The sequence below is a fragment of the Sinocyclocheilus anshuiensis genome, unplaced genomic scaffold, assembly GCF_001515605.1.
Source record: "Sinocyclocheilus anshuiensis isolate Anshui unplaced genomic scaffold, SAMN03320099.WGS_v1.1 scaffold2334, whole genome shotgun sequence".
Lineage (NCBI taxonomy): Eukaryota > Metazoa > Chordata > Actinopteri > Cypriniformes > Cyprinidae > Sinocyclocheilus > Sinocyclocheilus anshuiensis.
The window spans coordinates 57,038-72,101 of NW_015558923.1; the positions used below are offsets into that span (position 1 = coordinate 57,038).

The following is a 15,064-nucleotide window of genomic DNA, read 5'->3' on the forward strand; positions in this document are numbered from 1 at the left end:
CGTGGCTGACTCTTAACTTTTATAAAGAATATCTCTTTGGATTTGAGACTTTAGTCTTTGCAACTTTACAGATCTTCTTTATGCACCAAGAGCTTGTAACACTCCAAAGAGAAAGGAAAAATTTAAATCGCATCATATGACCCCTTTAATTTCAAATTAAATGTATTTATAGAAATATAATTTATATATTTTTTTAATAATTACATTTGAGATATTTTTATAATACAATTTTTTTAAATTAAATTAAAATATGATCTAATTGATTATAAACTGTTTTCCCCAACAAAATAGGATCTTTATTCTCTTACCACAGAGTGTCTCCCTGAACTTAGATGTTAGTTTCTCGATCACTCCGTATGTCTCCACATAGAACACATGGTCATCCAGAGGCTGACTGGCCATCTGTTTGAGAGACCGCATATCTGCTCTGTCCACTCCGACAGCATATATTTCAATTCCAGAAGCCCTTGCTGCTGCTGCCACCTCTTCAACTTTATCTTGCGGCCTTCCATCAGTCACAATGATGGCCACCTTACCGATGTTCTTTTTTAGTGGCCGGGCCCCAGCGCTCTCTGTAAAAACCTGCTCCATGGCGGTTTTGATAGCCAGGCCAGTCATAGTTCCTGTTGAGAGTGGATCAATACGGGAGAAGGCCTGCTTGACCTCAGCCTTACTGAAGTACTTTTTCAGAAGGAACTCAATGTTGACGGTGCTGGCGTAGTTGACCAGGGCGACTCGTGTGGCATCGGATCCGATATCAAGAGAATCAACCATTTCAGAGAGGAAGATTTTGACCTTTTCGAACTCTGCAGGACGGACGCTACGAGAACTGTCGATGATAAAAACCAGGTCTAGAGGACGACTCTTGCAGAGCTCTGCTGGAGCTGTAAGACATAAATAATTCATTGAAAATTAGTGTCACATTATCATTAAAATGATTAAAAAGTGCAAAGTGTGATGCTGAAAGAGATTAATATGTAAAAAAAAGTGTTTGTTTATGAAAAAAGAGGCTCCTCAGTTAGCAGTGCAGAGCTGTGACTAAAAAAAAGAAAGAAACCGAGTCAGTTAATCCCATTTGTGCTAAACAATTGCATTTCTGTAGACAATAAGCTTGGCATTAGCAAAAATGGCCTCATTAATGCTATTTGTCCTGCTTGTTTAATGCTAAATGGCCAGAGGTATAACAATATTTTGTGTCACAATATATCGCAATACAAAAGCGCAACAATATGTATGATGGATAGTGACAATATTGTGTATAATAAAGAAAAATTACGGAATAGAAGACTCACATTCTGACGGCACCCATTCACTGCGGTGGATCCATTGGTGAGCAAGTAATGTAATGCTAAATTTCTCCCAATATGTGACCCTGGACCACAAGGTCATAAGGGTAAATTTTTCGAAAATTAGATTAAATAAGCTTTCCATTGATGTATGGTTTGTTAGGATAGGACAATATTTGACTGAGATACAACTATTTGAAAATCTGGAATCTGAGGGTGCAAAAAAATCTAAATATTGAGAAAATCACCTTTAAAGTTGTCCAAATTAAGTTCTTAGCAATGCATATTACTAATCAAAAATTTATGATTTCTCCTTGAAAAGAGAGAGAGAAAGAAAAAAAGAGAACGATTATTAAGAGGGACTTAAGAGGACCAGACTGGTCGTCTGCACCCGGTGGGGTGGGATTGGTCTACCTGGGTCAGTGGAAGGTTCGGCAGGGGCAGGTGTGCCATGAGGGGTACTGACCGGCTCTGGAGTGGTTGTCGTGGTTGTTGTGATTGCTGTGGTTGTAGTGGTTGTAGTCTGTGTTGGAGGTGGCGGGGGTAGGGTGGCTACCTTGGTGAGTGGCATGGGCACTGTAGGGACAGGTATCACCACCGGAATTTTGGGAGGTGTGGGCACAACTGACCAGACAGGATGGACAGGTGAGATGGGCCGGACAGGTAAGGCAGGATGGTGGTAGATAAAGGGAGGCCTTTTCCAGGGCGGCCGCTGGTGATGGTGCTGATGAGGGTTGCGATGATGATAGCTGTAAAACCTGTGATTAAAGCCATGAGCTTTGTTTGGTTATAGAGAGAGAGAGAAAGAGAGGGTAAACAGAAACATAGAAATACAAAGACAGAAAGAGAGGAAAAATGCCAAGAATCCATAGACAGATGAAAAGGAAAAAACAAAGGAGAAAGACAAGGTGGGAGCATGAAAAAGAAATTTAGAACAAGAAAAGGAGGGAGAGAAGCATTCAAGTAAGCCATTACTCGATTGGTTTAAAGCAATATTATATTGATGTGGGTTTAAGGTGACACTTTTTGGTTGTTAGCAAAAGCATGATGAGCTAAAGGTCTCCATTTTCAAGCAGTGAGGCAAAGTCAGTTGCCTGTTCAGAGGTTCTCTGTCAATGACTGCAACATTTAACATGTCAACCTGAAGGAAAAACATGTTGTAGCCCCAGATCCACTTCTCATAAAAAAATTAAAATAAAAGATAATTTAGGGGACAGAAGTATATAGCATTGCTACATTAATGATTTCAGTTAAAAGATATGACACAAATTTCCTTTAAAAAAGGAAAAATTAAATGTAGTACAATTTTGAAAGATATGTTTTAAAGCTCACAAATCATGTAGAGCCTTCATTTTGCGAATGTGTGGTCCAGGGTCACATATGTTCAGTTGAAAAAACAAACTCATCTACATCTTGGATGGTCTGAGGATGAGTAATTTTTAGCAAATTTTGAACTATTCCTTTAACTGTTTATCATACGTCTTAGAAGTAATAATTAAAAACTGTAAAATTTGATCTGATTGTGATACTACAAGTATTGAGAGAGCATCGTATTGTAAAATCAGTATTGTGTATCAAACCGAATTGTGGCATGAATATATTGTTAGACCCCTATAAATGACAATTCAGTTTTTTATGATTTCTCCTTGAAAAGAGAGAGAGAAAGAAAAAAAGAGAACGATTATTAAGAGGGACTTAAGAGGACCAGACTGGTCGTCTGCACCCGGTGGGGTGGGATTGGTCTACCTGGGTCAGTGGAAGGTTCGGCAGGGGCAGGTGTGCCATGAGGGGTACTGACAGTTGCCTGTTCAGAGGTTCTCTGTGAATGACTGCAACATTTAACATGTCAACCTGAAGGAAAAACATGTTGTAGCCCCAGATCCACTTCTCATAAAAAAAATAAAAATAAAAGAGAAGATAATTTAGGGGACAGAAGTATATAGCATTGCTACATTAATGATTTCAGTTAAAAGATATGACACAAATTTCCTTTAAAAAAGGAAAAATTAAATGTAGTACAATTTTGAAAGATATGTTTTAAAGCTCACAAATCATGTAGAGCCTTCATTTTGCGAATGTAATATAAATAAGTAACAAAAATAAGATTTGTAATGAACAATAGAAAAAACGATTTTTATGCTTTAATTATTCCTGTAATGTAGAAGCTACTAGAACCACTGCTCCCGAGGTTTTAGAAGTCTAACGGTTATGATCCATCACTAAGCACTTGTTGAGAAAGACAAAAAAACTGCTAATAATAAGCCTACTGTAAAATAGAAAGTCCAGCTGTTTGTAGATTACATAATTTTACGGGACTATAGGCTAGGTTAGTTTTTGTTCCTGAAGAGCACTAATGCCATTTTAAAAACAAACAAAAAGACCTTCTGTATTTCACTCAAGTAGTTTAAAAAAAATAATAATACTCAGTGTTAACATATTTTAAATATTCATTTCAATCAAGGCTTGAAAAGAATTACAAGTGTAGATTTCACATGATTTTAATAATAATAATAATAATAATAATAATAAAGTTACAAATAACCGTATAAAAAAATAAATTAATAATAATAATAAAAAAGTATTACCTCCAAAGTTGATGGAGTTGCCGTGTCCAGGACCAGGCATATTGGGGGTGAAGTGAGATCTCTGCCGGTCTCCGTAGAGCTGGTTATGGTTCCGTAAGTAAGGGCCATACGTACCCTGCGCCTCCATTAAAAATGCAGACAAACAAAAGACAGAAATGCAAATAAAGCATGTCATGCTGATGAAGATGGATGCAGGAATCTCTGTTCTTGTGTTTATTCCGACCCAGTTGCCTGTTCAGAGGTTCTCTGTCAATGACTGCAACATTTAACATGTCAACCTGAAGGAAAAACATGTTGTAGCCCCAGATCCACTTCTCATAAAAAAATTAAAATAAAAGATAATTTAGGGGACAGAAGTATATAGCATTGCTACATTAATGATTTCAGTTAAAAGATATGACACAAATTTCCTTTAAAAAAGGAAAAATTAAATGTAGTACAATTTTGAAAGATATGTTTTAAAGCTCACAAATCGGTTCGGCAGGGGCAGGTGTGCCATGAGGGGTACTGACCGGCTCTGGAGTGGTTGTCGTGGTTGTTGTGATTGCTGTGGTTGTAGTGGTTGTAGTCTGTGTTGGGGGTAGCCCCAGATCCACTTCTCATAAAAAAAATAAAAATAAAAGAGAAGATAATTTAGGGGACAGAAGTATATAGCATTGCTACATTAATGATTTCAGTTAAAAGATATGACACAAATTTCCTTTAAAAAAGGAAAAATTAAATGTAGTACAATTTTGAAAGATATGTTTTAAAGCTCACAAATCATGTAGAGCCTTCATTTTGCGAATGTAATATAAATAAGTAACAAAAATAAGATTTGTAATGAACAATAGAAAAAACGATTTTTATGCTTTAATTATTCCTGTAATGTAGAAGCTACTAGAACCACTGCTCCCGAGGTTTTAGAAGTCTAAAGGTTATGATCCATCACTAAGCACTTGTTGAGAAAGACAAAAAAACTGCTAATAATAAGCCTACTGTAAAATAGAAAGTCCAGCTGTTTGTAGATTACATAATTTTACGGGACTATAGGCTAGGTTAGTTTTTGTTCCTGAAGAGCACTAATGCCATTTTAAAAACAAACAAAAAGACCTTCTGTATTTCACTCAAGTAGTTTAAAAAAAATAATAATACTCAGTGTTAACATATTTTAAATATTCATTTCAATCAAGGCTTGAAAAGAATTACAAGTGTAGATTTCACATGATTTTAATAATAATAATAATAATAATAATAATAAAGTTACAAATAACCGTATAAAAAAATAAATTAATAATAATAATAAAAAAGTATTACCTCCAAAGTTGATGGAGTTGCCGTGTCCAGGACCAGGCATATTGGGGGTGAAGTGAGATCTCTGCCGGTCTCCGTAGAGCTGGTTATGGTTCCGTAAGTAAGGGCCATACGTACCCTGCGCCTCCATTAAAAATGCAGACAAACAAAAGACAGAAGGCTTGAAAAGAATTATAGTGTAGATTTCACATGATTTTAATAATAATAATAATAATAATAATAATAAAGTTACAAATAACCGTATAAAAAAATAAATTAATAATAATAATAAAAAAGTATTACCTCCAAAGTTGATGGAGTTGCCGTGTCCAGGACCAGGCATATTGGGGGTGAAGTGAGATCTCTGCCGGTCTCCGTAGAGCTGGTTATGGTTCCGTAAGTAAGGGCCATACGTACCCTGCGCCTCCATTAAAAATGCAGACAAACAAAAGACAGAAATGCAAATAAAGCATGTCATGCTGATGAAGATGGATGCAGGAATCTCTGTTCTTGTGTTTATTCCGACCCACTGTGAGAGTTTCGACAGGAGGAGGCGCTCACATGATGTTTTAAAGCCGCTGGCCCCCAGACGTCCAACGCGAGCCACCAATCCAGAGAAACAAGTGCGTTTGACTGGGCGGGCGTTTAGTCTTCTACAGATGTAGTGCAGAATACCACTAGAACTGCAATGCATAGATAGTAGCCTACACAGTGCCCAAAACATTCTGGAAATTCTGGGGAAAATAGTCATGTTTATTAGCTTATATATAATCAACTTTATGATATCTCTAAAACCCTAATGATAAAATATAATTAAATATATATTATAACGCAGAAACATAATTCTGCATTTTGTATAATAATTCATCCCGACTCTAGAGGGCGCTGTAAAATTGCACTACTACAGCAGCAGCAGCTGCGACTGCTGGTTTGTTTTTACTGTGCTCGTTGTTCAGCTCGAGATTAGAGGCAAGGGGAGATCTCTCAACTCAGTTAGGTAACATTATCTTTTTAAGTCGTTGTTAAACAAACAAGTGTTGTTTTTGCATTTGTTGATGGTGAAGCATCCTGAAGTTTTACCGTGAGCAGTGGTTTGTGGTACAAAACACATTATGAGTTGCTATGCAAATTCGGATGATATTATCGTCATGAGAATATGTCAGATTTTCACAAATTATATCATGCTTTTCCTTATGTCTGTACTTAAATAGCATTTACATTTCCCTCCTCAAATCAGTTATTTGGAAAAGGATACACACTGTTGGTTTAGAATATTTCCAGAGCATTTAGAGCTGAATCTAGGCACTTTGAAGAATGTAAAGTGTGCATGCATGTTACCTCTTTTCTCTGATCTTTTTCTCTTGTGTCTTGTGTTCAGTATGCAGAGTCTGTCAGTGCAGGCGCTGGCCCTGCGGCAGCTAGGCCGACTGAACTCCCTGCAGCTGCTCACACCGTGCCATGCCTCTGGTCTCAGCATGTGGTGCCCACGAACATTACACGCGCGTCAGTTGTGGGGTTCAGGCACACCCCAGACACACCGGACAGCTATGTGGCCGAAATCATGGGACACTCGGCAGAGCTGGTTGCGCCATCAGACCCGGCTCAAGAGCATGAGAAAGAAGGGGAAGCAAAAAGCAGTGCAGCGGGAAGAGGAGGAGGAGGAGGAGGAGGAACAGGAAGATGCAGAGGCTAGTGATTATGAGGATGAGCTTCCAGATGACCCAGGCCTGCCAAAAGACTATAAAGACCACGAGAAAACTGTCCAGTCTCTACGTTTCGATCTGGTTTTGAAGACCGGATTGGACATTGCACGAAAGTAAGTCGGAGAAACTGTCAATCATGTTCAGTGATTAATTCTGCCTGCCACACTGGTGAGTTCCAAACTAGTGTTTTCAGTTCCATTTGCAGATGTAACTCCTAGTTTTTACCTCATAGAACCCGATCAGAGAATGGACTGATGACGTTCGTATTTAATCTGTGCTCATATTGCTCTCCTTGTACATTTAGTTTGTGGTGTTTTGGCCAGTGGCAGTTACTAACACATGTATCTCATTTACAGTGGTGTGGAGGATGCTTTCTATAACCTCAAATTGAGACTGAATGGTCAGAAACTCACCAAGAAGAGCAAAATGGTGAGTCAGCACCCTCTATTGGAATAATCAGAAAGAACTTACCTCAAAAATATCTAAGACTAGCTGAAAAAATTATGGATGTAATAAAAAAAAAAAAACCTACTCTGCTTGTGGTAGTCTTCCCAATACTGAATTAATCTGAGTACTGATTAGTATAAGCACCTTAATTTAACATTAAATTTTGCCTCCTACAGGTTAAAGTGGGGGATACACTGGATCTGATCCTAAGTGAGGACAAGGAAATGGACACAGTCTTGCTGAAGAGAGTGATTTTAAAAAAGGTGGTCGGAGAGACAAAAGATGCAGAAAAGCAGAGAGTCATTCTAAGAACCTGGAAACACCTACAACTTCCCAGAAAGGATGTGCACAAGCAGTAAAGACTAATTCTGTGATGTGTTTGAGGTGAAATATCAGAAAATAGGACAAAACTGCTATTTCTTATTTCACTTCCCAACCATTTGATTCTGAAACTGCAGATTGAGAATTTAATGATGTTTTCTATGCCCAACAAAAACTGAAGGTCTTTCTCACATCTATTCACTTAACAGTACTTCTCATAACTGTTTCATACTACTTAAAGGTATGTTTTTTAACTTTACAGGTCACAAATGGAACACAAACGCATCCTATTATTTAGCGGTGGTTTTGGTTATATGCATTTTAAATGTTTTTCTAATATTTACTAGATTCACAAAATAACATTGTGGGATGAATCAGATAGTGTTTGGGATATTGGTTGTTTTCTGATCCCTTGTTTCTGATACCTTATTTAGTTTTCACCATTTTCACAGATTTTCAGTGAGCAGTTTTCAGAAAGGGTACAGAGTGCCTTTGTATACAACTGCACTAAGATTACCAGACCAAAAAAAAGTTAATATTAAAAGGTTTTTGCAGAGCATTTATGCAGGAAAAAAAAAAAAAGTCAAAACCCCAAACAAATAGTTTCCAAACTGTATTTCTTTCTTTTTTTTTCTTCATTATAATGGTCAGTGGTGGATTATACAAAGAACACAAATGTATTCTTGAAAAACATCAAAGATAAAATCTTCCCTTAGGTATTTTTATGATTTTCTCTGACTGTAAAAGGCTCCTATTGACCCCCACTTGTGTATCTGAAGTAAAATAAAAAAGGAACATGAAACACATCTTGGCTAGGAAGTGAATTTTTATTTAAAAATATATAACATATAACCTGGTGCTATAGTTAAGTACAGATGAATAAGATTTACTTCCTGGAAGGCAGGACATACTTCAATATGTTGATAATTAGAAAAAGCCAGTGCTGCAACATTGCTACAACTTAAAACAATATATATATATATTTATATATCGTCTCTGCCCTCACCTGAAACTAAAGTGACCTATTGTTTTTAAAAACTAAATGTTTACATTTAAATTGATTAAGGCTAACTTTATCTTATCTATTAATTAGACATTAGAGTAACATCAATAATATTTTGGCATATAAATAGTAACACTAATATTTCACTGTCATGTGATAGTGGCTTCAATCACCAACTTTGTCACCTACGAAACCATCCTGTTTAAGGCCATGGATGTGAACTCGACCAGCCGAACTAGACCTTAAACAAGAACAAGTTTCAATATGCTTCAGCTTATAGACTTGTGCAAATAACAGGTATGTTCTGTAAAATATAGGAAAACAGGTCTGCGCTTTGCAGGAACATTGTCTAAGAACAAGTCACAGTGTTGTTTGATCTCTTTGCCTTCTTTAGAATGTCACATTTCTTGCGATTGGGGCGCCTACAGCGCTCGTCAATGCTTGGCACGCATTCATAGTGCCACACTTCCTCCATTTTGTCAACTGGATAGACAGCCTCCACGTAATGACGAATAAGTCGGAGACGCACAGGGTCCAGCTGTTTCTTGTTGCAGGCCCCAGAGTGGTTGTACTGCAGCCGTAAATTGTCCTGCGTGAAAAGTTCCGGGAAGAGACGGACGAGAAGGCGAGCAGCAAAATTTCCCACAGACAGACTCTGTTGGACAATTTCCCTCACTTCAGCATCCGTGAGCAGATACTCAGAAGGCACTGGGAAGTCTGGGGTGGACACTGAAAGGTCCTCGAGAGGAATTTTGCAGAAGTCCTTGCTGCTTTTCTCCAGGGGTGAAGACAGGACTTCAAAGTCCTCTTTCAGACGATCCGAACTGAGAACATTGATTTGCCCAGCAGTTAGCAGCGAGTCTTTTGGGTCAGGCTCTTGGTCAGGTGAACAGACCTTCCGTTGTTGCTGGTATGAACGTCGTTGGTCGGTATCCCGTCGCCTACAGCGCTCATCAAGTTTGCCGACAAACTCAAGGGTCCACACACGGTCGTTCTTAGCTTGTGGGTAAAGCAGCTGGACGTAATGCCGGATGAGACTGATTCGTAGGGGATCCAGCTGTTTCTTTCCTAGAGAGCCACTGCAGTTGTAGTATTTTCGAGCATTCTCGTAAGTAAAGAGCTCAGGGAACATGAGAACCAGGAGTCGAGAGGCAAAGTTCCCAATTGATAAACTGCTTTCATAGTTATTCTTTAGCTGTTCCTTAGTAAGTAAATACTCCCGAGGAACTTCAAAGTCCAGAGGAGGAATCTCCAGTTTGTCAAAATCCACAGGCTCCAGCCATGATTTCGTAGACCTGCGATTTGGTTTCTCGTAACCACACAGATCACTGATCTTAACAATGGAGACGTTATCAGGCAGACGAGTGGTGTCATACATCTCTCGGTTGTCACGACTGCTGCCATTGACTGAAGCATTCTCCAGTGCTTCCTCCATTCGTTGTACGCACAGCTGCAGCCAGGTTTCTTCTGGGATATCAGGGAAATTGGCCTCCATGTATTTTCGTATAATTTCTAGTCTGTCTGAGTCAATGATCAACTGTCCAATGCTGTTGTGGCCCTCCGGCAACTTGCCCTCCTCAAACACCTCCGGAAAGAGTCTGTTCATCAAAAACACAACAAGCTCCTCCGGTGAAGTTAAGTCTTCAGAGTCTGCCTCATGTTGGTCAAACACTACATCTGAACTGACATTGAGATGAACATCATTGTTCTCTCCAGAGTTGAGGGAAAGACTCTCGTCCTGGGCATCTTCACTGATGAAATGACAAGCATGATTGGGTTCCATGTCAAACCCGACAAGCACTGGAGCCTGTTTGTCACACATATGACCACTCTCCATGTCCTTCTGAGCCCAGAAACGATTCAAGAAATCATTGATCTGCAGCAAGCACTCCGTCTGCCAGACATTTTCATTTTTCACCAGCGGGTAGCAGACTTCCACATAGTTACGTATTAGCTGAAGGTGCAATGAATCTAATGTCCGTTTGGTTGTAAGGCTGCATGTGCTGCAGCCATGCGTGCATTCTTTTGCTGTGAAAAGTTCTGGGAACAATTGAACGAGGAGTCTGCAGCCAAGATCTCCCGCAGTGGACGTTTGCTCCATCAACTGGGTGAGTTCTTCGCTGGTCAGCTGGTATTCAGGAGGAGGTTGAAATTCCATGACTATCTCAGAGGGCTTCATCTGCTTTTTGATGCGCGTCACTTCAAGCGAGAGCAAATCCACCTTACTGTGCAGCTGGGTCATGCTGGAATTCAGCGTGTTGAGGAGGAAGAACATCTTCTCGATGAGTGGATAGAGGTGAGAATCCAAGGCAGCAGGAGACCCTGTGACCCCCACATTAGTGGAGGCCTTAAACATGTGATGCTTTCTAGAGTTGCCCAGTTTTTGTAAGTGAACACCATTATGGCTTGCTCTGACTCCATTGTGGGCTCCGTGCTGGTCCAGATTGGATGCAGCTTTACGCTCAGAAATGCGATGTGTGATGCTGTAGAGTGGTTTCCTGTATGAAGAGATGGGAATCTGCTCCTGTGGAGATAATCTGTGACTGTGAGAACATGACCTGCTTCCATTATCTGAACTGCTGTCAAGGAGATGTTTTCCTGCCTGGAAAGTAAGTGTGAGATGTTGCTGTTAATAGCTTGTACCAAAAGAAAAATCAGACCGGACATAGCCTGCTCTTCAGCAAATTATGTCCCAAATGCAATGTTGAACCAGTAGAAAAATAAAGTTTTGATTTATACAAATGTTCCTTTTCATTATAGGCACTTCATCTTACCTGTGTTGTCACCTTGACCCTCTTCCCGCTAGTAGGCCCTTCCACCTCAGAGACTGCGTGTGTTGCGGATCGTTTTGAAATGCGCTTAAAGAAACTCTCCATCTTTCCCTCTGTGTTTTCAATAACATCCTCTGCATCTTTCTCGACTTTAACTTCTGGAGAAAAGCCAAGCGTTCAAAACTATTCAAGAATGCTGAGAAACACCGAAAGACATCATCTCACAAATCTGTATAGCTGTAATGAGGAGACAGAAAACTCTGACCTAATTTTTATCTGGTATCTGTCTCAGTTGATCTGATCACAAATGATCAGCCAAGACATTTACAACTGGTAGTAACATGCATCTTTAATCAGGCATACCAAACAAGTTCCTTGAGGTGTTGTGAATGTATACAAATGCGCTTTTCACGCTTTTTCACTATTGTCAGCATGAAATGGAAATTGTGATTGCCTTATCTTCCTATCGATATATATATATATAGGGCAGTACGTGATTTTGTCCACAGATAATTGTTTGGAACATTGTCGCTCGTTAATTGCTGTGGATTGATGTGGAGTCACAGGCTGCTGGAAAGTGCACTGATTAGAAGTGCATCATTATTAAAGAGATGTCATGGCAAGGGAGGAAGTAGTTAATGCTTTCGATGTAAAGATTATGTGGGCACACTATTTAAAAAATTATGTGTGCTGATAAATTATTTACAATAAATATGGCAACATTCCATAAAAATAAGAATGGTTTATTTAATAAAAGTCATTAAAAAAAACATGAAATGGTTGATTTCTTTCTAATGTAACCAGCAGCAATTCACATTTGTTTTAGGGCAGTGGTTGATTTTACAGGTAGGCATTTACACTAAAAATGCAATGTCATGCCTTTTTGACAAGATCTAAGGTTTTGTCTACATGTTATTTATACCTGTATTTAGTGCTGATATCAGTTTCATGTGATCCAATCAGTTGATTTGGACTGTGTTTGTTTCGATGCGATGCATGTTACTAGACAAAGATGTTGTGATGTTTAATGAAAGTTCAAAAGGGCAAAGAAAGGTGAGAATGATTTTAGTGTTAATCATTATTTACATACTTTTATCAGGCACTTGTCCGTCTGCATTAACCATGCACACAGAAGAGCTCATGTCCTGGGAAGAGACACACAAGACTGATATTATCTGATAGTCACACATCTAATCTGACCACATATATTTCTTATACACTTCTCTCTTACACTTGTCAGTTATAGCAGCTGTTTGGGTAATGGAGGTTTATAAATATCTGACTGTCATATTGATAAAATCATAATAATTTGTTTAAAAAAGGAAGCATTTGTCCTGTTAATGACAGTGAAGTCAGTTTCACAAACGACTTGGCACAAATGTCATGGCAAGCGTGTGAAAATTGTGATGCGTGTAAAACTTTATTCTCAGAGTTCTCCACGGTAAAGTTCAGTGAGATTGTTTTCCTATTTGTTTTTCATGTCTTGCACCGTGAAGTCTCGCCAGAGCACCGGAGCGGCGCTGCTTCACCGTACCGACCCCCGTCTACCGGCTCCACTTCCTCATTCTTACAGTGGAAACCCCACGGATCGGTACAACCGCGGAGACAGACGGACAAGCGGCTCCCTACTGCGTTCCTTCTGTGGACTGCGTATGTCTTAAGAAAATTACGTAGGCTACTGTTTATGTTTTTTGCTGTAATACTGAGTGCTGCCCTTCTCTCTCGTATTTCCCCTCCCTCCGTGCCCCGTGCGCAACTCTCCCTCTTGCGTGACGCGGCAAGAAAAACATCCACCGATGAGTTTTCGCTCCGTCTCCCGCACCACGACGCGCATAAACTACCTGCGCGGCTGAAATCAAACTCACCTTTGCGACTCCGGGCAGCCGTGTGCAGTAGGTTAGGAGGCATTAGCCATGGTCGCGTCTTCAAATCCAGTGGATTTGTCCACGGGTTACTGTTCGTGTTTCTCTCCGCTGCTTTTTTTTCTCTAGTCAGTGCCCTCTCGCGTGACGTGAAGGTACTGTGTCATTTCCGCACAGCTGTGGGTTTGTTGTGTGTTTTTGCCAGCCCACCCCACGTGAATCCCTGAGCTGCTGCGCCGTGGCAGTGAAACACGCGGAGTGCGCTCTGTGGCGTGGGACTTCTTGTGACACACTAGTAATTTCGAGAGGCCCCTCGAGTCGCGCGCCTGAGTTCCACGAGTGTAAAATCACCCGCGTCATAGACGCTTGTGACCATACAAACCTATCAACCTACAATTAAATTTGTTTTTAGAAAACTTGTAATAATATGCTTTATGTGGGAAAAAAATAATATAACATAAATATGAGATTTTAAATGTATTACGCTAATATTGTTTTTATTTTTTTAAACGTTTTATTGTGCATTCTGTTTTTTTATTCTAAAACGTTATTGATTTGAAGGTGGTACAATTAAATAAATGACGCTCAGCAAATTCTGAGTAATGACACTGGAAATGTAAGCAACACCAAGAAAACCAAACGATAGGCTACCACGAATTGTTTGGATGTACTTTGTTCTCAAAGAAGGTTTTGCATTTGATAATATTTGGTTTTCAGTTTTTTAATATTTATTTACCAAGTATTCGCTGATTAGTGACTAGACTTGCAAGTTTTGTTTTTTTCCTTCCCTTCCTTTCTTTCTTTCTTTCTGAAACCACATGTTGTCCAAAAATGAATTTAATCTCATCTGTATAATTTAGGACTAAAATGTATGATTCTCATTATCAAATTGAAACAAAAAAGAAAAAGTGATAAATCATGAGTATAGCCTACATTTTGCATACTAATCACCAAATCATTATTAAATGCATGGTTCTGTATCGTTTTCCACCAGCTACAAAGTAATTTGGATTAAGGTTAGCACTTTTCAAGGAAAACTGCGGGTTGTTTGAGTGTGTGCTTACTTTTAATTTAGGCTACGTATAGGTCCAAATAGCTGTCTGTAATCTTTCATAGGCTATACCATCATGTTATCTTGATAGCCTAAGCCATTAGTAAAATTTATTAGAACATTATCAGCACATAAATAGGCTAAACTGCTTATTCCCTTACATGATATTTACAACAAGGGCTGGGAATAGAATAGAACAGAACAGAACAGATCGTGAAAGCAGACTGCAGTTTGTCATTCATTATAACAAACAAAGTGTGGAGAGGATGTAAATAATAAATTCAGTGTGCAGTGTTGAGAGCTTCATTAATTCAAATGCAAATTTGTGAGATCGCGATGAACTAAGACGGGTGACCGATTTTTAATGATTATAAAGGGAGTTAACAAATGTGATATTGATTTTATACAACACATTTTTGATTTTATACAAAAGTTAATATTAAAGTGACTTACATTTTAGGAATACTGTTGTCTGGTTGTGCTCTACTGTCAACCAAACTAGTTCCAAACAAATTCACAGCTGCTGCGCATCTCCATTTAAAGGGGTCATATGATGCTGCTAAAAATAACATTATTTTGTGTATTTGGTGTAATGAAATGTGTTTATACGGTTTAAGGTTAAAAAAACACATTATTTTCCACATACTGTACATTATTGTTTCTCCTCTATGCCCCGCCTGTCTGAAACGCGTCGATTTTTACAAAGCTCATCGGTCTGAAAAGCGAGGTGTGCTCTGATTGGCCAGCTATCCAGAGCGTTGTG

At 39.0% G+C, this 15,064-nt stretch overlaps 3 protein-coding genes across 7 annotated transcripts in view; 1 reads left to right on the plus strand and 2 right to left on the minus strand.

Moving 5' to 3' along the window:
- LOC107681535 (matrilin-3-like) overlaps nucleotides 1-4,064 on the minus strand; it is a 4,862-nt gene extending 798 nt beyond the window's left edge. Inside the window, exons 1-3 of the mRNA XM_016477840.1 lie at nucleotides 3,872-4,064; nucleotides 1,753-2,044; nucleotides 309-884 (exon numbers count right to left, since the gene is read on the minus strand). Coding sequence (XP_016333326.1) covers nucleotides 309-884; nucleotides 1,753-2,044; nucleotides 3,872-3,979 — 976 coding nt within the window. The 5' untranslated portion in view covers nucleotides 3,980-4,064. The remainder of the gene's footprint in view (nucleotides 1-308; nucleotides 885-1,752; nucleotides 2,045-3,871) is intronic.
- Nucleotides 4,065-6,035: 1,971 nt separating this feature from the next.
- On the plus strand, nucleotides 6,036-8,125 carry LOC107681546 (uncharacterized protein C6orf203-like). 3 transcript variants are annotated; one of them, XM_016477856.1, is made up of 4 exons: nucleotides 6,036-6,135; nucleotides 6,522-6,959; nucleotides 7,203-7,275; nucleotides 7,470-8,125. In XM_016477856.1, exons 2-4 carry the CDS (start codon nucleotides 6,523-6,525, stop codon nucleotides 7,650-7,652), a joined length of 693 nt encoding a protein of 230 aa, XP_016333342.1. In that variant the 5' UTR covers nucleotides 6,036-6,135; nucleotide 6,522; the 3' UTR covers nucleotides 7,653-8,125. The 3 variants fall into 3 exon arrangements, with proteins under 3 accessions (XP_016333342.1, XP_016333341.1, XP_016333340.1); XM_016477855.1 differs by having other exon boundaries at nucleotides 6,037-6,140; nucleotides 6,515-6,959; XM_016477854.1 differs by having other exon boundaries at nucleotides 6,037-6,140.
- On the minus strand, nucleotides 7,868-14,843 carry LOC107681544 (BEN domain-containing protein 3-like). Of its 3 annotated transcripts, none has more exons than XM_016477851.1 (4): nucleotides 14,755-14,843; nucleotides 12,479-12,533; nucleotides 11,392-11,546; nucleotides 7,868-11,219 (listed from the first exon to the last, which is right to left on the minus strand). In XM_016477851.1, exons 2-4 carry the CDS (start codon nucleotides 12,528-12,530, stop codon nucleotides 8,967-8,969), a joined length of 2,460 nt encoding a protein of 819 aa, XP_016333337.1. In that variant the 5' UTR covers nucleotides 12,531-12,533; nucleotides 14,755-14,843; the 3' UTR covers nucleotides 7,868-8,966. The 3 variants fall into 3 exon arrangements, with proteins under 3 accessions (XP_016333337.1, XP_016333336.1, XP_016333338.1); XM_016477850.1 differs by lacking the exon at nucleotides 14,755-14,843 and adding an exon at nucleotides 13,254-13,629; XM_016477852.1 differs by lacking the exons at nucleotides 12,479-12,533; nucleotides 14,755-14,843 and adding an exon at nucleotides 13,254-13,629.
- Nucleotides 14,844-15,064: the final 221 nt, after the last annotated feature.

Coding starts and splice junctions, on each gene's coding strand:
- LOC107681544 (XM_016477851.1), bottom strand. CDS start 12,530: ATGAGCTCTTCTGTGTGCATGGTTAATGCAGACGGACAAGTGCCTGAT. Junction 11,547..12,478: donor CGGACAAGTGCCTGATAAAA/GTATGTAAATAA, acceptor GCTTTTCTCCAG/AAGTTAAAGTCGAGAAAGAT. Junction 11,220..11,391: donor GGGTCAAGGTGACAACACAG/GTAAGATGAAGT, acceptor CTTACTTTCCAG/GCAGGAAAACATCTCCTTGA.
- LOC107681546 (XM_016477856.1), top strand. CDS start 6,523: ATGCAGAGTCTGTCAGTGCAGGCGCTGGCCCTGCGGCAGCTAGGCCGA. Junction 6,960..7,202: donor GGATTGGACATTGCACGAAA/GTAAGTCGGAGA, acceptor TCTCATTTACAG/TGGTGTGGAGGATGCTTTCT. Junction 7,276..7,469: donor TCACCAAGAAGAGCAAAATG/GTGAGTCAGCAC, acceptor TGCCTCCTACAG/GTTAAAGTGGGGGATACACT.